The 25,858-nt window shown below is 46.3% G+C and overlaps 1 protein-coding gene across 2 annotated transcripts in view; it reads right to left on the minus strand.

Moving 5' to 3' along the window:
• LOC144172915 (pancreatic triacylglycerol lipase-like) overlaps positions 1-25,858 on the minus strand; it is a 356,275-nt gene that overhangs the window by 11,974 nt on the left and 318,443 nt on the right. For both annotated transcript variants that reach the window (XM_077701504.1, XM_077701503.1), the window contains exon 9: positions 6,138-6,344. In XM_077701504.1, the coding sequence (XP_077557630.1) occupies positions 6,138-6,344 (207 nt within the window). The remainder of the gene's footprint in view (positions 1-6,137; positions 6,345-25,858) is intronic.

Below are 25,858 nucleotides of genomic sequence, written 5' to 3' on the forward strand. Positions count from 1 at the left end.
GGGGGGGGTGGAAGCTGCCGCGGCTTCCTCCGTCTCCACCGTGTCCCCGCTTGTGCTTCGGAAGGGTGGATGCAACACCCCTCCTGATGGGCACAACCCTGCTGTAGACAACCCAGCAGGGAGCGGGGCCGGGCCAGGTCAGCCTCGCTGAACTGGGCCCCTGGGGAAACCAGACACCGCCCCGCCACCCGGCGAGCTGCGTCGGCGTACCTCCCAAGGGGAAAGAGGTTCGCCACGAAATATGAAAATGGTGAAAAAGCCCTTTTTAACGCTTCCTCTGTTACATATACGTATAGCCTTTTTTCGTGTTTCTGTTGTATAAACTGAGTTGACGTTCTAGCGTGTCTTTCGTCTCCTTTTTTACCTTTGCCTCTGTTTAAAGGTGTTGTGCCACAAAAGTTGTTGCTTGTTTATTCTTTGTTGCAAACGATTTATATTTCGTAAGAAAGCATGATACATGCTCTCACATGCACATATTCTGAGTAGAACAATTATAATCGCACGATTCATGTGAACAGGATTCGGTTTCGGTTTCTGGGCGCCGATTCAAGCAGTGACGTCACAGTGTTGCGAGGGTGCTCTGCCACGTTTGTCTACCATTCGGCGCTGCGGTAAGTTGCGACTTTACTGCGGAGTCTGCTCAACCACATACGTGCTTCACCACGGAAGTAAACACGCCGACTCGTCACGTCTAGCCGCGACAGCTTCGACACGGATTCTTTGTCTGTATCCACAGATGCAGACAAATAAAAATCATGGATATGCAAACCATAAAAACTCTTAAAAAACCGCTCAAAAAAAAGCTGCCCACGCCGCGAATCCAACCAGCAACGTTGACCGGGCAACGCAACGCCCGAGACCACTGAGCCGCCAAAGAAACGGTTGCATACGGCGATATAGCCGGGGTACTAGATGGAAGCCCATCCTTGGAGTCGTACGTCGGTGTTTTCTAGCTAGTTTACAGAATTCTTGACTTGAAAACTCAAATTTCTTAAATGGCGCTTGCGCAGCAAGGTTCCGCGAAGGCCCCGCAACAGCTTATCGCCATCAACTCTGCTCTTTTGCGAAAGCGCTCGCAAACATAAGTGTGCCCGGCTGCGACTGCGATTTTGCACTGAAGGGATAGTGCTTGCCGTACTTTGGTTTTACGTTTTACGTTAAAACCCTTTGCCGATACTGATCTCTTATTACCCAAATTACCGTACGTAACTCTTCTGCACGAAAGTGACCTTATATTTTCTACAGGTGAGCCGATCGCACACGCATTCCGGGGTAGCGGCGTCGCCGAAGAGCACGGCCGAAGCGTCGAACGCCAAAATACGGATCGCATTAGCGCTAGTGTTGAGTTGTATGGGCTTCATGTAACTTACTGAGTTTATTACACTCCAGAAACTAACAAAATAGAGCCGCGTTCATTGTGGCATAAATGTTGTCGGGGCGCAGTTTTCGCTTCTCGGTCGATTCCCGACGACGCGTCGGGCGACCAGTCAGGCGAGCGGTTTCGTTGGCGTCTTCGGTCGGCGCGTCAGTCACACTACAGCGATTTTCAATCGGCCGACGTGTTTGTGTCGCCGTCGGCGTAGTATGACAGCGCCGTCGGGCAATTCGACAGTTGGCCGATGGTTTGGCGACTTGTCGGCGTCGCGTCGTCGTCGCCGTCGTGTCGGCATAGTGTGTCTGATACGACCAAGCGCCCGAACAAACTGTGGTAACTGGAGTTCACGTTGACGTCGCTCGAGTCGCTAACGTTGTATGACGTCACAAACTTAGTGATGCTCGCAATTCACTGACGTCATGGTTGGTGGCGCTAGCGATGGGTCCCGATTTCCAGAAGAGCATTTAGGTAATTTTTAGAAGCGAATTAAAATATATATTAAGCGCTTGCTGTGCCCAGCACTTCGTGTTCAGGGTTGTTGCATGCAGAGAAAGCTTCCAGCAGGCTTTTTACAGAGTTAAAAGTTGGTGTCACCACACCTTTAATGTGCGCTAGTACGATGAACTCCTTACTTGTTTTGTACGTATTTCAGTGTCATTTCGACGGATGCATATGTGCCCTGCCGTCGCGCCCTGGTACTGAAGGGCCTCGAGCAGATCTGTCTCTGTTTTGTTCATTTGGTCAGATTCTGATATTAAGCCCTGGGAACTGTTCGGCGTGTAATGGGGCGTGATCTTCATGTTTGTTGCTACCATGCGGGTTTGTGGGAGGGGGTAGGGGGATTGCTGCCTGCTGTCGACTTCTATCGGGATTTCTCCTGTTTTGAGTTGATTGGCTTTATAGGATTTCACGACAATGCCCTCAAGGAACTTGGAAATAACTAAAACAGGCTTGCATTGGCGGGCTTTCACTGGTCAAGACATTCCATTATTAGAAAGGGAGAGAAATTGTCAGGTTATGCAAATGTCAACTCTGGCAAGGGAGGAAAAGGGACTTCGGTGCTGCCCCTGTTCAGAACCGATCACGTTTTGGGGGGTTGAAGGTTTTAATTAATATATATATATATACATATATATATATATATATATATATAGGGAGTAGTAGAACTTTGAAGATGGTAGAGAACACAAGAGAAGAAAAACTTCGAACAAGGTAAAAGCACGATTGTGGCCTACGTTTCAGCAAAGAGAACTTGCTTTCTTTAGGCCCTGAGGAAAACAAGGTAAAAGCAAGTGCTTTTACCTTGTTCGAAGTTTTTCTTCTCTTATATATATATATATATATATATATATATATATATATGTATATATATATATATATATATATATATATATATATATATATATATATATATATATTATATATATATATATATATATATATATATATATATATATATATATATATATATATATATATATATATATATATATATATATATAGAAACAGAGCTCCGAGATGCTGAAGGACCACTTTTAATTAGGCTCCCGAGGACAGGCCACCGAAAGACGGAACTGTCCGGGGATGATGATGGTTATACACAGATGACAGTGGCGATGGGTTTGGATGGGTAAAAGGAACAGAGGGATTGACCCGCCGTGTCCCACACTAGATATAACAATGGTCATGTCGCTTCCACGCATAAATATCACAACAGTACACCCCCAATGCCCACAATATATATATATATATATATATATATATATATATATATATATATATATATATATATATATATATGGCATAGGAAAAGCAGGGAGCAAGGGTACTTTCTTCGTCAGCCTTACCAGGATAACTGAAGAAGTCCCTGTGCTCCCTGCCTGGTAGCAGAGAGGAAGCCCATGGGCCGGAGTTTGACATGGGCTCAGGTGGCCACCGTTCACGGTTTCTAACCCTCCATCTATAAACACGTCGTCAGGGTAGATCCCAACTTATGTTTGGGGGCTCGGGGTCCGCGGGGTAGCCAATACCGTCACCGAGATTACTCAAGGTTTCCCGTGAGGTGTATATGTGAAGCAGGTAGTGACAAAAGATGATAGCTCTATCCACGTGAATGAAACGGTCGTCAACTTCGTTGTTCATTTGCGCCTGTATTTTGTACACCTGCTGGCAGTATCTTCACAAACTTCTAGGAAAGCTTCATTGGGATTGTTATTAAGGCCCGCCCTTTAAAGAAACACCATACCGCAACGATAAAGTGTAGTGGGGCCCTGGTTCGTTCTGGGTGCTTTTCGGTGGGCTTCTAAGCAGTAAAAATGAAGGGGGAAGGGCGACGTTCCCGCTCCAATTATTTCTACACAGACCTGGCGACCCGGCAACGGGATCCGCTGGCGCTGTGCACAGTAGCAGCAAACCCTAGGTCGACGCAAGGCCCACCGCGCGGTGCGTAAAAACCGCCAATTTTCTAGCATCAATAAAGTTATACTTTACCCTACCAAACCTAAACTGATTATGTTGATGAAGCAAAGCCTCGTTGAGCGTCGAATAAAACCCGAGCGACATACCAAACACGTGACCGTTCAGTTTCAAAAATAAAACCAACCTCCACCCAGTGAAATCTGCAGGAACCACTGAGCTGTGGTTCTCCATAGTTACTGGATATAGGAGTTGCGAAACTCCCCATAGGCCCCATGTATCAAAAAGTGGCCCTGAGATTGGTCTACTGCTTTGGATCTTGTTTTTCAGTGGCGCCATCTTTTGGCGACAAAATAAACTATACAACTTGCTTCACCGCTCGACGATCTAGGCGAAAAAATGGTATTTGAGTGCTTACGTAAATTTGTTATGCCAAAGGAGCCCAATGTGTTGAACTATGCAAGTGTTTTATATACATACGGAGCAAAAGTAGTAAACAGAAATGCGACCATGGGGTCAACCGTCGCTTACGCACGGTCCTCTGCTGCGCGTGCTCTTCGGTCTTCTAGCCACAAAAAAAAATAAGTCGCTTCGGCGGCTTTATGCCACCTGAAACTGTTTATTTAGAGCCGCTTGATCGGCTACTGGAATATTTTTGGCATACAATACCCTGTAGGCCAAAGGATAACTCCGAATTTGGTACTTCAGTTCGAACCTATGTTGTGCCGGAGTGCCCGCACAAGCGCTAATTGGTCGAGGCAGATGCGCGGACGCAGAAACAATCCCCACATAAAAACCGGAGTTAAGATAGCAATGAATAACTTAAGAAAGCACAAAAATAAGGAATTGTGCCCTTTCAACCAAAATTTACCCTTAAATTGTCAGTTTGAATAATTGTTTTGTTTTTTTGGATAGTGCATGCGGTGGCCTCAGTGGCGCCATGGTACGCACGATCCAAAGTAGGAGGGGTCCAGGCGCGGGCCGTTTTTTGATGCGAAGTTTTGCAACGGCCTACATCGAAGAGCTCTGGTGGTTCTCGTGTCCACTCAAGCATGGACTCCAAGGTCAAACGGCATTCGCCTGGAACGCGCCCCTGGGAGAACATTGCGCGCTGAATCGGTGGGTTACAGAACCGGTTTCCCTGAGGTCATCGAGCGGTCTGGGAGCCTTATGAACCCCAGTGGGCCGCAAGAACTTAGAGGGCGGAGGAAAAGGCTCGGCCTACAATAGCTCCACCGTTAAAAGTTAGCTCACCTTTAAAGCAAAGCTTTGCCGCTCAACAAGCCAACAGTTTTTTCGTGGCGTGCGGGACAACACACTCCCAACGCGCGGAGGTGGCAGGGGGGGGGGGGGTGTCGAGGGAGTGCAGAGGGGTTCACTCACAGGACACAGTGTAGATGACGCCGCCAATTAACCATACATTCCGCGAGCGTAAGTGCCAGCTCGCCGGCGGGGGCGTCGGCGGTATGGCTTTGTCGTCTGCTTTAGCGACGGTTGTTTTGGGCCTGTTTTGGCGCAGATTCGCAAACATTTGCTGCTTTCGAACAGCTTGATTAACTTGTTCGACAACACCTCCAGGGTAACCCGCACCCGACGGAATTATGTGGTCGTACAGCAAACATACATTGAGGATTGGTTTGCAGGTCGGGAAAACAAAATGGCCGCTAGATAACTGCTACCTTTTGGTCACTGCTTGCCTCGAATGAGACTCCGTTTTCTAAACTGGTGAATACCAATTCAGCTGTGTTTTAAGAAATAATATAAAGGCGAAAGGAGCAAGTGGTCCTGAAAAATAAAGATTATAAAATTGTCCTCAGCTTTCCCGGAATTCTCAAACTTCCGAAACTAACTGGTTTAAATCGGTATAAATGGGAATCACTAAGATCACATGCCGAATTCTTTCGGTGTCTGCGCTTGTGTCACGCGGTGGTGCAGAACAAAGCTAGCACATGAGGATGGCTAGGTTCCGCTGTCTCATCCTCCGGAAGACGTCAATCTCCGTATTCTTTCTCTCGACTTTCGGCCGGGCTACAGCGGCGGAGTCCGTTGCTCTCAAGGAGGTTGTAAGAAGTTTTATACAACCTCCTTGGTTGCTCTAGACCGGCCGTGCCCTACGTTGCTGCTGTGTTCGGGACGCCAACCCCGCGAATTCCGGGTAACGGCTGCAAGAATCTATGGTTTCATTCTGTGAGCCACGTCTGTGACTGCAAGTGACGTCGCATGGGCAATTGTTGTGGGTGTCGTTTAAAGCTTTGCTTTCCAACCGCCTTCATGTGGTGGATTAGAGAAAAAAAATTTGTTCCCCTCACATGCTCATAATGGGGAGTGAGCGCCTCCGGCCTCGCACCTTTGACTAGCATAGTTCATCGGCTTCATGTGAACAAAGTTGACGAGTGACTCCAGGCTTCCAAAGTTGTCCTTGCGGCTCACGGACACTTCTCGCAGGGCGTCCAGCGGCTCCAGGCTCGTGGCGAGACGAGCGTAGCTGCGCACGGGAGGCGCTTTGAAGTCGCCTTGCACCGCCTCCGCACGACGCTGGTGGTCTTCAGCCGCGCTGCGAATCAATCAGCCAATGAGAAATGCAAGAAAAACACTAAACCAGTCCGTCAGTAAATCTTTATAGAACAATAACTAAAATGAAAATTAAATTAACCTATACAAATATATATACATATATATATATATATATATATATATATATATATATATATATATATATATATATATATATATATATATATATATATATATATATATATATATATATATATATATATATATATATATATATATATATATATATATATATATATATACTAAATTAGAGTCACCACGAAAAACATAACAATATTTAATACGACGTTTCGGGTGGAAACCAGCCTTTTTCAAGTGAAGAACATAGGTCGAATACAGGGTATATATAGGCTCGCAAGGAGCGGTGTGAGCACGTGGGCACATTATTTCAAAAGTGTACAAGAAGGAAATACAGCAAGAAACAAGTGGAAAGAAACGTACTGCACGACTGGGCGCGCAGGTAACACATCTTAATGTACAACGCGGCGAAAAGCAAAAGCGAGGCACTTAGGAAGCGTGTTTCCCTCAGCCACCGCCCACCCACGCACTGCAATATTAATAAAAGTAAACAAATAAGGAAGGGGTACTGGGCTTCTCACTCCAAAGGAGCGGAAACAACCTGCCGCATAAGGCGGAAGCGTAGAATCGACAGTTAGTCATCCAGACACTGGGGAACGCAAAATGGCAGAAGGCGACGGTGAATTTCAAGAATGCAGGCGGGATGACTAGCGAGGGGGCCGCGTCCTCAAAGGAAAGTGCCGCCGCTTCGGGAGGAGACCAGATAATAGCCACAAATGGCTTATCCGCGGCCCGCGTCCGGGGCAACGTTACTAGATTATTTTCAGTTGTAAAACTGGGCGGCGCTGCCCGGAACCACCACCGATCCTTCTCTCTGTGGCGCTGCAGTTGCAACCGGCTCGGTAGACGGGGCGCTCGCAGGCGGTTTCGCGTATGCTTCTCCCTTCGCGTTCCTAGTTCAGCCAGGGGGATGAAACTCCACCGTATTTCTGTCGCGTGACTGCAGCAATCCTGACGTTTGGGGGCTGTACTACATGCGAGCATAAATGAACGTTGTTGTTGCATTGTAAATTTATTACCAGGTTACTTATTAATTACGGAGTTTTTAATATGCAAGGGAACTTAAAAGTTGCAGTTCGAGATTGCGAAAATACGAGCGCCACCCGGAGTGGAAAACGGGAACCGCGCCTTCCTTTCTGGCACCGCTGAAGAGGGGCGTTTCTTGTCGCGCCCACAGGTATGCTACGTTCCACGCGTGTTCCGAGGGCCGTTTTTACCACCGTAAAGTTCGTTTCATCGAAACAGACGCATGAATGGATTCGCGCCGTCATCACAGATCGTTCTCTAGTGGGTGGTGTCAAAATTCTTCACGCCAGGCCGCATAAAATTCTTTTGTTGGATCCCGGCGGACGAAAGGTACGATCTGCATGCTGCTCGTTTTCCTTTTCTACGCTTGCACGAGATAGCAGGATGCGGTTGCAGCAGTAGCTTTATAATTTAAGTGAGCATACACGTGCAATATTTATTTATTACATTCTGATTGTCTTCTTTGACTCTTGAGTTTCACATTAAATGCGCGGCAGAGCATCTTGTAATTAATCCAATGTCTACATTAGCTACACACGATTGTTTATACGTGCGTTTTTAATTTAATGCATTTCGATCGTGTGTTTCGCATTTTAGCTCAAGTGAATGCACGGTATGCAGCAATATGTATACGAGGCGACTATACAATAACTAATTCAACAGTGTGAGCTTATCTGCACTCTTTTTATTAGCTTTTGCTTGCTGCGTTTAGTTTGTTTTCGTAGCATATGCGTTGTTGCTGTTATTATATTAATATTATTGTGATTAATATAATTATTATCAGTATTATTGTTATCATTATTATTATCAGCCTATTTATGTCTACAGCTGGAGGAAGGAATCTCCCATAAACTTACGGATCAATTAAAGGGTGGGTCCGTAGGTTCATATCGTGTTGTTAGCACTATATTAACTATGTAGTGACTATATATACATAAAATATTTTATTGCGTTTCAGTTGTGTGTTCTGCATTTTCTCACCACGTGAATCAACAGAACATAGCAGAATGAATTTGTAGCAATAAATATACAAACTAAGCAGTTACTGTATATGTTTATAATACAATCATAAATATAAAACTGCCACTTATAATTTATATCTTACGTTTCAGTTCTGTGCTTCGAGTTTCAGCTTTAAGTACAAGAACGATATATTCACAAAAACGCAGTTACAGCTATAAGCCGATAAATAATTAGACAATGCAGGCTTAACCTTTGCTAGTAATTTATTAGAGGTTTTTAAATAAGGTTTTTATAACCAGTTTACTGCATACCCCGAGAAATACCCGAGGAATACATAGTGTGCGAAAGTATATATGCATGAATAATTGCTTAGCGATTCTGGTGTGGGATGGCTGCTTTTGTCTGCCGAAATGTATTTTGGATTATGAGGAAAAGTGGGTCGTTGCCACCGAACATTGTGATCGCACAAATAGAAAAACGTATCCGCGTTTCTTAATAATAAAAGCTGATTTTTATTTAAAAGTTGCCTTTACGATTGGTGTTGTCAAAAGTCGTCTTTGTAGCCAAAATTAGCTTAAGAAAGAAAGATTCCTAATATATCAGATAACGTTTATTTCGGATACAGATGCCAGTTTTCACTCAAAACTATGTGCGCCTGAAAGCAGCATTAAACCTAATATTCATTCTAACCCAAATATACAAATGTGCTTGTTGATGTTCCAGATATCGCGTTTAGCTCCAGTGTGCGAGAAGGCAGGACCTGGCTCATTTACCACCTCTACAGATCTACAGCAGCTACCAGCTGTGTCCAGCCCATTTCACCAGCAGAGACTACTCGGACCTTGGTCAGACAAGGCACAGGACACATATGCACTGGCTGTGCTATAGACTTTTCTTTGCGACTAAAAACGCAAAATATCCTTGGGTTTTTGCTGTATGAATGGTACATTTAGGCAATAAAAATTGAAATAACGGTACTCTTTATTCTTGTCTAAATTGCGTGCACTAATAAACCAAAACAACGTCGTACTTAGAATAAGTGGTGCAAAAAGAAGTGGACGCGCAAAACTTCATCAAACAGAACAAAACAATTTCCCTTTTGATATTGTGGCGGGTTGCGCAACAGGAACAAGGTCGTGCGCTGGCCATCTAAATATCTTCCACTCGCTCAATTTACCTTGCATATGCGTCCCAATTGAATTTGGCGCTAAATTGCCCCCCCCCTCCTCCCCCCGCTGGGCTTTTCAGTCCTCATTAAGATGGCGTCTCCAAGTGCATGTCTGCAACGCGCCGCCATGTTTTTAGTAGCGCCCCCAAACACCAGGGGTTTGCCCGGCGCTGCAAGCGAATTTCGCGTCCCATGCAAGGTATAGGAAGTTTCACTCCCCTGGTTCAGCGCTCGGCGCATACTTTTCTCGTGCGTGCGCGGGCGCGTGGGTGGGCGCACACATCTGGTAATTATTTACATTCTCGGAAGCAAATAGCTACAATAAAGAGCAGGCACAATTACATTTTTTTCGCCCCTTGTGTGGTTCTTCCGGGTCCTTTTTTTGCCGAAGAGCAGTATGTACTCGCAGTAGCCGGCGAATTCAGTGCCCCGGTCTCCGGCGTTTCTTATTCGCGCGGTCGTTCTCCGTAGTGTTGAATGCGCGATGCCGTTCGAGTGGCACGTTTAGTGATTTGCCAGCGACTGTATTCCATTGATGTGGGCCTCTGCATGTGAGGCTGAGGCAGACAATGCCGACCTGCTTCGTTCCCGGGTGTACCAGCAGCAACAATTAAGAGCAACACGGACAGCCACTTCTCGCCTCCCAAAGATGCGACGCTTCGCTCGCTGTGGCATAAAGCCATCCCGCGTGCGGATAAGTAGCTTTCGACAAAGTCCAAAGTGTGCGACTGCCATTTTCACGTACAGGACATCGACAATAGGTACGTACACAAAATGACGTTCACTCTGAGGAATTCTCTGCGCGCGTCATCAAATCGTACTTGGGGACGCGCATGCATTTCTATTCCAGATTCCTTCAGTGAGAACGTCCCTTGAATGTGCAGAATTAAGTCGGCGCGCAAACGCGCTAAGCTACTGTAAGCACGCTGGCAAAGTTGGAGTTTGTAGTAAATGAAAAAAAAAAACCTTGCATACATGTATCTATTCATTACTTTTTTCTGTTAACATGCTTTGGTATTTTGTAGCCATATTCACCGTAAGCAAAAAAGATGTGGAGTTGATTTCTAAATAAAAATGCTTGCATGTTTCTATTCATTACTTACTTTGTTTCTCTTAACGTGCTTTGGTGTATTGTAGCCATGTTCACCTTAGGCAAAACAGATGTGGAGTTGATTGTAAATAAAAAAAAAACGTTGGATATATTTTTCTACTTTGTGTCTGCCGTAAAGTGTGTACTGTGAAAACCAATGAATTGCTGAAAATAACTTTATGCTTATTGACATGTAAGCTGGTTTAACTTTGTCAGTTAATTGACTAAATATTTCTTTCAGTTAGAGATATTTCGCCTTTTGCAGAAATGTCGCTTCTTAGTGACGTTTGGTAAAGCTAACTGTTGTCAGGGCAAAACATGGAAAAGATACTATTCTAAAAAGGACGTCGAGAAAATTAGGAAGATTCGTCTTCGAGTGGCCTGAATTACTAGAGCCACTAAGTGACGTAGCTCCAATGCTGACCTTGCTTCTTTGGCTGGAAACAAAATGAGCGGTTTCATGATTTTTTATGAAATTCGGAAGAGTCAATCAAACTAAGCTTTAACGGAGGCTTATTCTATGCTACCAGCTCGCTGCAGACCGTTCACGCTCGTGGTTGACTGCCAACGAGCAGCCGACGCAAGCGCGCGCAAACTACGATGCGCTTCGGCTGACCTGTTGAAGAAAGCAAAGCAATGAGCCGTAACGAACGGCTTTTACGTCCCACATTAGCGATACTGAGCAGCTATTGGAAAGTACTCTGACCTAGATGTAGTCTGGACGCGGACAACTTGCCGGGTAGCGGGTAGTCTTTAATATTATCGCGCGCTAACGTCATGAGAAGGCCGAAGAGGCGTTGGGAGAGGCGCTGTTGCACGCGACGAGCAGCGGCTGGGTAGAGCAAAATGCGGCGGTCCCGCCCTCTCGCGGCACGCCGAGAAACGGAGACGCCGGCGATGCACGGCGCATGGGGAGAGTTTTACAACTGAACCTATCTAGTAACGTTGCGTCCGGGGCACAAGGCGGACAATGACGACTCCTCGAAGGGCGCCGACGCGGACAGAGCTGTGCGTGAGCCACAAAAGAAGAGCGCAGGCTGTGCGAGGATTTTGAGAAATGACACACAAGGCAGGAAATAAACAAAGAAAACAGCACACAGAAAAAAGCAGTTGAACGAGCCCCCGGCTCATGACATGAAGTGGATAGATACAACAAATTGTCAGCTTACATTTGATATTTTTGCAAGTAACAAGGGTTTGCACATTATAAAAAAAGTAACCGAAAGATGTCGCGCACGTACGAGAACAAATCTCCAATGATCTAGGGGAAAAAAAACACTTCGTAGCTAGTCATCAATGGCAGTATAAATTCGCACACAGCATTCTTTAAACAAACTGACAAACAAAAAAATACAAAGAATACACGTGTACAAATCGTAGAACATGGGGAACCATAGCAGTGAACAAAAATAGCTTACAAAGTCACATTTCGGGCAAAAGAGCAATGAAGCATACGGAGAAAATAAGTTATTCACAACACTAGACCGAATAGTGCTTGGAAAGTGTAATGATGGGATACAGCAAGATTTCGTGCAGGAGAAGCATTAAAGCATACGGAAAAGTAACCTGCTGACAACGATGAACCATCCAACGGTTGAGAAGTGGTAACGTGCGATACGTGCCGCTACAAGGTCTAGGCTTGAAGGCACGACAGCCTTCCCTGAGACTCATTGATACCTTTTGTGAGAGTGTTATATTGGTGGATCAGATAAGATTCGCAGGCTTCCCTGTCGAAATAGGTTTTAAATCCTGATTGGAGCACTGTGGCCTTAAATTGATCGAACGGGTGTTTCAAAGAGTTGATTTGTTTTGAAAGGGGGAGATAAGGTTTTGTTTTTGCATCGGATCTGTGATTATTGATGCGAGTTCTAAAAGATTTTTCAGTCTATCCAATATATTGCGCACCACAATCACCACATTCTAGGAGGTAAACTATATTTGCAGTGTCACAATTAAAATTGCCCCTGATCTGCATGGAAAAGTCAGATTCCCTGCTCTGAGCGCTTGTTGTTGGTGTCATCATTAGACACAATTTGCACCGGGGTTTTCCACATGGTGTGGAACCTGTGAAATTAGTTTCTCTTGATAGAGATGATGTTACAATGTCTCTGATGTTTCTTGCCCGGCGATACACCACGCGTGGTGGGTCTGGAATGGGTCTGGTGGGTCTGGTGGGTCTGGCTTCATTCTTTCACTCTGGAGCAAGATGTTGTGGTGTCTTCTTAAAATTTCATTGACGTTTGGGCCAGATGCCGAATATGTCAGAATCAGATTGGTTTGTGACCTCGAAGCGGAGCTTTTATTGCCACTAATAAGGCTAGAACGCTCCTGTTCTGATGCCTTCCTGATTGAATCTTCAATGAGTGGTAGTGGGTATTTTTGTCGAGCGAAGTCAATGCGGAGCTGATCACAATTAGAAGCGAAGTCATTTTGGTTAGAGCAAATTCTGCGGAAGCGTAGGGCTTGGCTGTATGGAATGGCCGTTTCGCAGTGTCTCACATGGCTGCTATGAAAGTTCAAATATTGGTGTCGGTCGGTGGGTTTTCTGTACACAGAAGTATCCAGTCTGTGTCCGTTAGTTGTTATCTGCACGTCAAGAAAATTTATTGTAGGGTTTGAATACTCATGTGAGAATGAGATATCACTGTGAGCACTGTTGAAATCGGATATGAATTGTTTCAGGGCTTCCTCACCATGAGACCAAACCAAGAAAATGTCGTCGATGTACCGCTTGTAAAACAGTGGTTTTAAAGGGAAGTTCTCCAAGAACTGTGTCTCAAGGGTTCACATGAATATGTTTGCATAATTCGGGCCTATTTTTCTCCCCATAGATGTGCCACTTATTTGGACGTAGTGCTGGTTATTGAATTCAAAATTGTTTATTTCAAGTAATAAAGTTAACATTTGGGCCAAAGTGTTGCTGTCCTCTTGTGAATTTTCCTAGGCTCTTATGACGGATTCTATTCCACCGGCGTGAGATATGTTTGTATACAAAGAGGCTACTCTAATGTTACAAGGAAGGAGCCATCCGGTATCGTGAGGTCTTTTATTTCACTTAGAAAATGAGTAGTAACCATTTTGTACGAATTGAATGTGGGCGGAATTTCCCTTATAATGTTGTCGACATAGCTAGAAGTGTTCTCGCTCACGGTTCCTATGCCAGAGACTATGGGCCTGCCCGGATTGTTGAATTTGTGAATTTCGTGAAGGAGGTAAAAACGTCCTGGCGTGCAGTGCAATGGAATAAGAGCTCGCGCAGTTTTTTTGTCTATCAGTTTTTCATCCCTAAGTTCAATTATGGTACTGCGGACTCGTTCCTTGTATTCTAATGTCGGATCGGCCGCAAGGGGCTGGTAGAAAGACGTGTCACCTAATTGCCTTTGCGCTTCAGTGTTATAATCCGTTTGGTTCATGACAACAATGGCTCCTCCCTTGTCCGCGGGCTTTATAATGATGTCAGAGCGGGTGCTAAGGATTTCTAGTGCCCTCTGTTCCTTTCCTGTGAGATTCGGTCTGTAGGAGGTGCGCTTTCTATATTCCGCTATGACACCTTTTTGAACCGCCTTGATGTACGTATCCATATACTTGTCATGTTGTGGTGGTGGCGTCCAATGGCTAACTGATGGAAGGCTCGGTCCTGTGTTATCATCTCTGGGGACATCATGATAGTACTCTTTTAACCGGAGTGAGCGTGAGACATTTTCTAGATCCTTGTATAGTTGCAGCTCATTTAATTTTCCAGTGGAGGGACAAAAGGATAGCCCCTTAGACAATGCGCTCAATACATCCTTTGAAAGAGTAACGGTGGAAAGGTTGACTACATTATCAGTGTCGGGCTCGGGTAGATCATTATGGAGAGATGATGTGCTAGGTTCGGATAGGGATAAATCAACACCGTCGCGGAGCATTTTTTTTGCCTTGAGAGCGGAAAAATGGCTTGTTTTGTTCAGTTTAAACATTTCTGGTTCGGTCTTTTCTTGCGTAGTCAAATGAATTTTTTTAAGTAGAGAGATTTCTTCCTTTTTTAAGGCATCGAGGCAACACTGGTCATGTTCGATTACAATGCTCAAAAGATCCATCGATGCCTTATGTAGTATGCTCCGCCAGTTTGCCTCGTGAGTAGGCGAGAGGTCAGAGGTAGCTGATTTGAGGTTAATTATCAAGACTTTTGGGGCAATGCCTGATTTCCTGTATACAATTAAGCCGCTAACGTGATGTTCATATCGAATTCTTTTTTCCACAACTTTCCTTCGCTTTAAAAATTCTCTAGAAAATGGATGGACACCGGGTTCCCCTGGGGGCTCTTCAGGGAGTCAATCTCGGCGTGCTCCCCGGACGACATCGGAATATCGACGCCTGGTTGAGGGGGCCTCTGAGGATAGAGCAGCGGCTGTTGGTGGAGGCGGAGGTGGAGGTGGGGCCTGTCCTTGCACTTCTTGGGATGGGGCACTGGCAGCGTGTTGTAGCCATGTCGACTGACTGCGTGCAAAGTTTCTCAACAAGGCCCGGTGCAGGTGGCTGGCCATGATGGCGACGCCGCCAAAGTTGGGGTGGATCCCATCCGCGGCAAACACCCGCGGCAAAACATTATCATGATGTCCCCAGAGATGATAACACAGGACCGAGCCTTCCATCAGTTAGCCATTGGTCGCCACCACCACAACGTGACAAGTATATGGATACGTACATCAAGGCGGTTCAAAAAGATGTCATAGCGGAATATAGAAAGCGCACCTCCTACAGACCGAATCTCAGAGGAAAGGAACAGAGGGCACTAGAAATCCTTAGCACCTGCTCTGACATCATTATAAAGCCCGCGGACAAGGGAGGAGCCATTGTTGTCATGAACCAAACGGATTATAACACTGAAGCGCAAAGGCAATTAGGTGACACGTCTTTCTACCAGCCCCTTGCGGCCGATCCGACATTAGAATACAAAGAACGAGTCCGCAGTACCATAATTGAACTTAGGGATGAAAAACTGATAGACAAAAAAACTGCGCGAGCTCTTATTCCATTGCACTGCACGCCAGGACGTTTTTACCTCCTTCCCAAAATTCACAAATTCAACAACCCGGGCAGGCCCATAGTCTCTGGCATAGGAACCGTGACCGAGAACATTTCTAGCTATGTCGACAACATTATAAGGGAAATTCCGCCCACATTCAATTCGTACATAAAGGATACTACTCATTTTCTAAGTGAAATAAAAGACGTCACGATACCGGATGGCTCCTTACTTGTAACATTAGATGTAGCCTCTTTGTATACAAACATACCTCACGCCGGTGGAATAGAATCCGTCATAAGAACCTACGAAAATTCACAAGAGGACAACCCTATTGACAGCAACACTTTGGCCCAAATGTTAACTTTAACACTTGAATTAAACAATTTTGAATTCAATAACCAGCACTACGTCCAAATAAGTTGCACATCTATGGGGACAAAAATAGGCCCAAATTATGCAAACATATTCATGTGAACCCTTGAGACAGTTCTTGGAGAACTTCCCTTTAAAACCACTGTTTTACAAGCGGTACATCGACGACATTTTCTTGGTTTGGTCTCATGGTGAGGGAGCCCTGAAACAATTCATATCTGATTTCAACAGTGCTCACAGTGATATCTCATTCTCACAGGAGTATTCAACCTCTACAATAAATTTCCTTGACGTGCAGATAACAACTAACTGACCCAGACTGGATACTTCTGTGTACAGAAAACCCAACGACCGACACCAATATTTGAACTTTCATAGCAGCCATGTGAGACACTGCAAAACGGCCATTCCATACAGCCAAGCCCTACGCTTCCGCAGAATTTGCTCTAACCAAAATGACTTCGCTTCTAATTGTGATCAGCTCCGCATTGACCTCGCACGACAAAAATACCCACTACCACTCATTGAAGATTCAATCAGGAAGGCATCAGAACACGAGCGTTCTAGCCTTATTAGTGGCAATAAAAGCTCCGCTTCGAGGTCACAAACCAATCTGATTCTGACATATTCGGCATCTGGCCCAAACGTCAATGAAATTTGAAGAAGACACCACAACATCTTGCTCCAGAGTGAAAGAATAAAGCACGTCATTCCAGACCCACCACGCGTGGTGTATCACCGGGCAAGAAACATCAGAGACATTGTAACATCATCTCTATCAAGAGAAACTAATTTCACAGGTTCCACACCATGTGGAAAACCCCGGTGCAAATTGTGTCTAATGATGACACCAACAACAAGCGCTCAGAGCAGGGAATCTGACTTTTCCATGCAGATCAGGGGCAATTTTAATTGTGACACTGCAAATATAGTTTACCTCCTAGAATGTGGTGATTGTGGTGCGCAATATATTGGATAGACTGAAAAATCTTTTAGAACTCGCATCAATAATCACAGATCCGATGCAAAAACAAAACCTTATCTCCCCCTTTCAAAACATATCAACTCATTGAAACACCCGTTCGATCAATTTAAGGGCACAGTGCTCCAATCAGGATTTAAAACCTATTTCGACAGGGAAGCCTGCGAATCTTATCTGATCCACAAATATAACACTCTCACAAAAGGTATCAAGGAGTCTGAGGGAAGGCTGTCGTGCCTTCAAACCTATACCTTGTAGCGGCACGTATCGCACGTTACCACCTCTCAACCGTTGGATGGTTCATCGTTGTCAGCAGGTTACTTTTCCGTATGCTTTAATGCTTCTCCTGCACGAAATCTTGCTGTATCCGATCATTACACTTTCCAAGCACTATTCGGTCTAGTGTTGTGAATAACTTATTTTCTCCGTATGCTTCATTGCTCTTTTGCCCGAAATGTGACTTTGTAAGCTATTTTTGTTCACTGCTATGGTTCCCCATGTTCTACGATTTGTACACGTGTATTCTTTGTATTCTTTCGTTTGTCAGTTTGTTTAAAGAATGCTGTGTGCGAATTTATACTGCCATTGATAACTAGCTACGAAGTTTTCTTTTTTTTCCCTAGATCATTGAAGATTTGTGCTCGTACGTGCGCCACATCTTTCTTTTACTTTTTTTAATATGTGCAAACCTTTGTTACTTGCAAAAATATCAAATGTAGGCTGACAATTTCTTGTATCTATCCACTTCATGTCATGAGCCGGGGGCTCGTTCAACTGCTTTTTTCTGTATGCTGTTTTCTTTGTTTATTTCCTCCCTTGTGTGTCATTTCTCAAAATCCTCGCACAGCCTGCGCTCTTCTTTTGTGGCTCACGCACAGCTCTGTTCGCGTCGGCGCCCTTCGAGGAGTCGTCATTGTCCGCCTTGTGCCCCGGACGCGGGCCGCGGATAAGCTATTTGTGGCTATTATCTGGTCTCCTCCCGAAGCGGCGGCACTTTCCTTTGAGGGCGCGGCCCCCTCGCTAATCCTCCCGCCTGCATTCTTGAAATTCAACGTCGCCTTCTGCCATTTTGCGTTCCCCAGTGTATGGATGACTAATTGTCGATTCTACGCTTCCGCCTTATGCGGCAGGTTGTTTCCGCTCCTTTGGAGTAAGATGCCCAGTACCCCTTCCTTATTTGTTTACTTTTCTTAATATTGCTGTGCGTGGGTGGGCGGTGGCTGAGGGAAACACGCTTCCTTAGTGCCTCGCTTTTGCTTTTCGCCGCGTTGTATATTAAGATGTATTACCTGCGCGCCCAGTCGTGCAGTACGTTTCTTTCCACTTGTTTCTTGCTGTATTTCCTTCTTGTACACTTTTGAAATAATGTGCCCACGTGCTCACAGCGCTTCTTGCGAGCCTAAATATACCCTGTATTCCACCTATGTTCTTCACTTGAAAAAGGCTGGTTTCCAGCCGAAACGTCGTATTAAATATTGTTATGTGTTTCGTGGTGACTCTAATTTAACATACTATTCAGCTGCCAAGCCCTGCACTGTTGTATATATATATAATATATACAAGCTGTAAAAGAAAACTGCTCGAGGAGCCAGAACAAATACTTGAGAAAATGGTAGACGCACGATTAAAAACAAAAACTGGTTTACGGACGTTTCGACTGCGGGACCAGTCTTCATCTTGAGTAACCAAGTTACCCAGGATGAAGACTGGTCCCGCAGTCGAAACGTCAGTAAACCACTGATTTTGTTTTGAATCGTGCGCCTACCATTTTCTCAAATATATATATATATATATATATATATATATATATATATATATATATATATATATATATATATATATATATATATATATATATATATATATATATATATATCTATAAATACATATATATATATATGTCCTTGATACCTTTTGTGAGAGTGTTATATTTGTGGATCATATAATATTCGCTGGCTTCCTGTCGAAATAGGTTTTAAATCCTGATTGGAGCACTGTGGCCTTAAATTGATCGAACGGGTGTTTCAATGAGTTGATATGTTTTGAAAGGGGGAGATAAGGTTTTGTTTTTGCATCGGATCTGTGATTATTGATGCGAGTTCTAAAAGATTTTTCAGTCTGTCCAATATATTGCGCACCACAATCACCACATTCTAGGAGGTAAACTATATTTGCAGTGCCACAATTAAAATTGCCCTTGATCTGCATGGAAAAGTCAGTTTCTCTGCTCTGAGCGCTTGTTGTTGGTGTCATCATTAGACACAATTTGCACTGGGGTTTTTCACTTGGTGTGGAACCTGTGAAATTAGTTTCTCTTGATAGAGATGATGTTACAATGTCTCTGATGTTTCTTGCCCGGTGATACACCACGCGTGGTGGGTCTGGAATGACGTGCTTCATTATTTCACTCTGGAGCAAGATGTTGTGGTGTCTTCTTAAAATTTCATTGACGTTTGGGCCAGATGCCGAATATGTCAGAATCAGATTGGTTTGTGACCTCGAAGCGGAGCTTTTATTGCCACTAATAAGGCTAGAACGCTCGTGTTCTGATGCCTTCCTGATTGAATCTTCAATGAGTGGTAGTGGGTATTTTTGTCGTGCGAGGTCAATGCGGAGCTGATCACAATTAGAAGCGAAGTCATTTTGGTTAGAGCAAATTCTGCGGAAGCGTAGGGCTTGGCTGTATGGAATGGCCGTTTTGCAGTGTCTCACATGGCTGCTATGAAAGTTCAAATATTGGTGTCGGTCGGTGGGTTTTCTGTACACAGAAGTATCCAGTCTGTGTCAGTTAGTTGTTATCTGCACGTCAAGGAAATTTATTGTAGAGGTTGAATACTCCTGTGAGAATGCGATATCACTGTCAGCACTGTTGAAATCAGATATGAATTGTTTCAGGGCTTCCTCACCATGAGACCAAACCAAGAAAATGTCGTCGATGTACCGCTTGTAAAACTGGTTTTCAAGGGAAGTTCTCCAAGAACTGTGTCTCAAGGGTTCACATGAATATGTTTGCATAATTTGGGCCTATTTTTGTCCCCATAGATGTGCAACTTACTTGGACGTAGTGCTGGTTATTGAATTCAAAATTGTTTAATTCAAGTATTAAAGTTAACATTTGGGCCAAAGTGTTGCTGTCAATAGGGTTGTCCTCTTGTGAATTTTCGTAGGCTCTTATGACGGATTCTATTCCACCGGCGTGAGGTATGTTTGTATACAAAGAGGCTACATCTAATGTTACAAGTAAGGAGCCATCCGGTATCGTGACGTCTTTTATTTCACTTAGAAAATGAGTATATATATATATATATATATATATATACATATATAGTAAAGAAATCAGGGGCTCGTTGAGGAAATACAGAAGGATAGGTCGGCAGTCTACAACGCCAAAAGAGGCATAAGGGTGTGGTTAGGCTCTTTTTTTTACTACGGTTAATGCAGTTAACATTTTTTGAAATATACGGAAGAGGGAAAGAAAGAAAAACACGCGCCCACAGTAGGGACCGAACCCACGCCTTTCGGGGTGAAGGTCCCCTTCACCCCGAGTAGTCCGAAGGGGAACTTCACAGTCAGGGGGACCCGGCGGGCATTTTTTAACCACTTTCTTTCTGACTCAAAAAATTCTTCATCTGTTTCTATATCCGACGTTTTCTTGACTGCCAACCCTTATTAAATCTTAATTCACTGAGCCCCTCATTTTCCATTCCTAATTCGCTACATGCATAGCGAGGGCCTCTGTTCTGGCAGTCTTTATGCCAAAGGTAGCTTAAGAGGGTTGAACGCTGGTCCACCACTATCGACATGTCGCAGACACTCGAGTCACGGCCTGGGGGTTTAAAAGAAGGTCCCCTTCACCCCGAGGAGTCCGAGTTGCGCTGGCTACCACCCCCAAGTGCAGGGACAAAAAATACCTTAATATAAATACCCAAGAAAGGGGTGGGAGAACAGCCCCGCTGGTAGCGTAGTGGTTATCGCAAGAGACTGGTATTCTGGAGGTCGTGGGTTCGGATCCCACCAGGCAGGCATTTTTTCACCAGTTTCTTTCTGACTCAAAAAATTCTTTATCTGTTTTTATGACCTACCGCATTCCCCCTTTGCTTTCCGAGGTTTTCTTGATTGCCAAACCTTATTCAATCTTAATTCACTGAGCCCCTCATTTCCCATTTCTAATTCGCTACATGCATAGCGAGGGCCTCTATTCTGGCAGTCTTGGTGCCAAAGGTAGCTTAAGAGGGTTCAACGCTAGTAGACCACACTCGACATGTCGTAGACACTCGAGTTACGGCGCCGGGGGTTAAAAACAAGGTCCCCTTCACCCCGAGTAGTCTGAGTGGCGCTGGCTACCACCCCCAAGTGCATGGACAAAAAATACCTTAATATAAATACCCAAGAAAATGGTGGGGGTACAGTGCCGCCGGTAGTGTGGTGGTTATCGCACCAGACCGGTATTCTGGAGGTCGTGGGTTCGGATCCCACCCGGCGGAAATTTTGCCATACTTTTTTTCTGACTCAAAAAATTTGTGATCTGTTTCTAGGACCTACTGCATTCCCTCCTTCGCTTTCCGAGGTTTTCTTGACGGCCAACCCTTATTCAATCTATAAATATTGAAGAGGTGTTTATTGGCAGGGAATGGTAGCGTTCCAGGTGACAGTATGCAGGTAGGCACTGTGAGGACTAGCCGGAGCGATGATCACGATGCAGCGAGCTATCAGAGATCGTGGCGGGTTCTCCACGAGGCCAGTGCTATCTCCTCGTCGTCTTCACAGTCACCATTCACTACATACCCATTATCAGAGCATACGTTCACGGGGCATAGTGCGTCCTTCGCAGTGCCTGATAGCATACTCTAAATGGGCGAACCTTTTGAACTACAATTACCCCCCGCGGACAAAAGGAGCCATCCTGGCGACCTAAGGGCAAGATAAAACCATCGGTTCGTGGTAACCCTTGAGCCAGTCAACGTGCACAGTTTTGCGACCGCGACAACAAAGGTCTGGAGACAACGTGGGTGGCTCAACCAGGTAGTTCACTGGGGATGCGCGCTCAATTATACGGTAAGGACCATGATATTTGGACAGTAACTTCTGAGCAAGACCAGGAACAGTCGAGGGTATCCACAGCCACGCAAGTGAACCGGCAGCGAACTCAGGGGGCGGTGTTCCACCGTCGTGACGCTGCTTCTGGCGAGATTGCTCCTCGGAAGTCAGGGCCCTGGCGAGCTGGCGACACTCTTCGGCGTGCCGAGATCCCTGTGACACGGGGGTCGGTATGGCAGGATGGTGTCGAGCGGACATGACAGCTCGCGGCCGTAGAGGAGAAAGAAAAGCGAAAACCCCATAGCTGCTTGAGTGGCGGTGTTGTACGCATAAGTGACGTATGAAAGAACTTGGTCCAAGTCGGTGTGGTATGCTGAATCATAAGTTGCCAACATATCGCCTAGTGTACGATTAAATTTTTCCGATGAGCCGATTCGTCTGTGGGTGGTAAGAAGTGGTGGTGCGGTGGATACCGTTGCACTTCGCGAGCAGGGCTTCAATTACTTAAGATAGAAGCACACGGCCTCTGTCGCTGAGCAACCCTCTAGGGGCACCGTGACGAAGAATGAACCGGCGTAGGAGAAATGAGGCGACCTCACGGGCGTTAACGGCTGGTAGTGCGGCGGTTTCAGCGTATTGCGGCGGTTTCAGCGTATCTCCTAAAGTGGTCTACCACGACGACGACCCAGCGGTTTCCCGAAACTGTGTAGGGGAGCGGCCCATACAAATCAATTCCTATGCGGTCGAAAGGTCGTACTAGACACGGCAGGGGCTGCAACGGAGCCGGCGGATTGTTTGGTGGGGGCTTACGGCGTTGACATTTTTCGCAAGAACGGACGAACGTGGTGACAAAAGTGTACATTCCACGCCAGTAGTACCGCATGCGGAGGCGTCGGTATGTCTTCAGTACACCAGCATGACCACACTGCGCCTCGGCGTTCAAACATGCGCAATGTCTGAACGGAGATGGCGGGGAATAACGAGCAGCCACTTCCGGCCCTCTGCGGTACAATTTCGGCTGTACAGAAGTTCGTCACGAATAGCGAAGTGAGTGGTCTGTCGCCGCACAGCCCGAGGTGCGTTTGGCGAAGCAGGGTTTGTCAGAAAGTCCAAAACAGAAGTGATCCAGGGATCCTTGCGCTGCTGGCGAGGCATGTCGTCAAGCGACAGAGAGGACAGACTTCCGTCTATGGATGATAAAAAGGCACTCTCGGCGGTCACAGGAGAGCGTGAGAGCGCATCGGCGTCGGTGTGTTTGCGGCCAGAACGATAGAGCACTCGAATATCGTAGCCTTGTAAGCGAGGGGCAAACCTTCCAAGACGACCAGACGGATCCTTCTAAGAAAATAGCCAGCATGTGGCGTGGTGGTCGGCGATTACGTCGAAGGGCCTGCCATACACGTAGGGACCAAATTTGCTTACGGCCCACACAATAGCCAGACACTCTTTCTCCGTGACAGAGTAGTTTTCCTCCGCTCTTGTGAGTGTCCGGCTCGCATAAGCAACGACGTATTCGTCGAAGCCAGATTTCCGTTGAGCGAGCACAGCGCTCAGGCCAACACCACTGGCGTCAGTATGAAGCTCAGTAGGGGCCGACGGGCCGAAATGGCGAAGGATCGGTGGACACGTAAGCACAGAACAGAGCCTTGTGAAAGCCTCATCACACTCTGAAGCCCAATGAGCGACGTCGTTGGACCCGTTCAGAAGCTTCGTTAAAGGTGCCGTAGTCGACGCAAAGTTCCTCGCGAATCGTCAGAAGTACGGGCAGAGGCCGATAAAGCTTCGGAGCTGCCTGGTGGTGGTGGGCTTAGGAAACTCGGCGACCGCCCGAAGTTTGTCAGGATCAGGACTGACGCCATCTTTGGACACAACGTGACCTAAAATTGTAAGTTGGCAGCAAGCAAAGCGGCACTTGCTAAGGTTAAGCTGAAGTCCTGCATCAGTGAGGCATTTCAAGACTTGTCGAAGGCGGGTAATATGCATGTTGAAATCGGAAGAAAAGACGACAGTATCATTAAGGTAACAGAGGCAGGTTTTCCACTTTAGGCCGCGGAACATATTGTCCATCATGCGTTCAAACGTTGCAGGCGCGTTGCAAAGGCCAAAAGGCATGACGGTAAACTCGTACAAGCCATTTGATGTTACAAAGGCCGTTTTCGCAGGATCAGCATCCGCCATTGGGACCTGCCAGTAGCCAGACCTTAAATGAAGTGAAGGAAATAACTCGGCTCCTTGCAAAGTGTCGAGAGCGTCACCGATTCTGGGGAGAGGGTAGACATCCTTGCGTGTTATTTTGTTGAGTCGCCGATCATCTACACAGAAGCGAATGAACCCGTCCTTCTTTGTGACGAGAACAACCAGTGACGCCCACGGGCTCTTGGAAGGCTGCATGACGCCACGTTCAAGCATGTCGTCCACAGTACTGTCAATAACGCCACGTTCTCTGGCTGACACACGATAAGGCCGTTGTCGTAATGGCGGGTGAGCTCCTGTGTCAATGTGGTGAGTAACCGTAGACGAGCGGACCAAGGAGGATGTCTGGCAGTCGAAAGACGAGAGGAACTCTTGAAGCATGGCGAGAAGTCAGTTTCGTTCAGGCACAGGAAGGCTCTCGTCAACTGAGCGAAGGAAAACCGAGGTATCCGGGGCTGGAGCGGAGGGGTCGAGGAGAGCAAGTGAAACGTCCGATGAGTTATTGGAAACGTTGGTGACGAGGAGGGCGTCAATCTCTTCTACACGACCCAGGCACTCACCACGAAACAATGTAGCTGGAGAGGAATAGGGGTTGCAAATAAACATGGAGCTGAACCCACGCTGCATTTCTAATACTGCGAACGGAAGCGAGAAGCATTGTCGGCGGCAAAACAGCTTGGAAGGGCTGAGCAGCACTGTGGCGTCGGGAACTGAGTCGCACAGCACGGGTACAAGTACGGCAAAGCTAGGAGGAACGTCTGTGTCTTCGGCGACAACGAGGCGTCTTCGGCCGATGAGGCGTCTTGAAGTGAAAATAACTCCAGCTGAGCACGGGCGCAATCGATGACGGCGTGGTGGGTCGACAGAAAATTCCAACCGAGAATAACGTCGTGGGAGCACGGAGTGAGCCCGATAAACTCAATGGGGTAAGTGATGTGTTCAATGGTGACCCGTGCTGTGCACGCAGCAATGGGCCGGATGTGTTGTGCGCTGGCGGTGCGAAGTGTGAGGTCGGACACTGGCGTCGTCACTTTGCGTAATTTGCGGCAGACCTTTTCGCTGATTACTGACACGGCTGCTCCGGTATCGACAAGGGCGATTACGGCGAGTCCTTCAACAGTAACATCAATGGCATTGTGGGGTGAAAATCGAGGACTTCAGGTTTTCGACCTGGACGCAGCTCTTGCCTCAGGAACTGCACCGACTAGTTTTCCTCGTGTGCTGGCTAAACGCGGGGACTCATGGGCGAGATAGATCAGCGACGCGGCGAGGACGACCTGCGCTGTTGAATGTCGGTCCGGCAGCAGGAGGCGAGTTCGACGGCGTCAAGGTGGACTGATGACAAAGTGGCGGCTCATACACGACGTAGGACAGTGACTGGAACGACTGGTCGTATGAGACGGCTTGGCGGCGACAGTAACGGGCGACACGACACACAAAGCATATGGGAGGGTTATCAGGCGTTCGCCACACGTTTGGCGCATGAGGTGGTGGTCGGGGCGGCGACATTGACGGAAGCTGCGGCGATCGTGGGGCCCAAAGCGGTGCCGGCTGGCGAGGTCGTAGCAATGCTG

Source organism: Haemaphysalis longicornis, unplaced genomic scaffold (assembly GCF_048455015.1).
Source record: "Haemaphysalis longicornis isolate Haplotype H1 unplaced genomic scaffold, Haemaphysalis longicornis Haplotype H1 scaffold_27, whole genome shotgun sequence".
Taxonomy (NCBI): Eukaryota; Metazoa; Arthropoda; class Arachnida; order Ixodida; family Ixodidae; genus Haemaphysalis; species Haemaphysalis longicornis.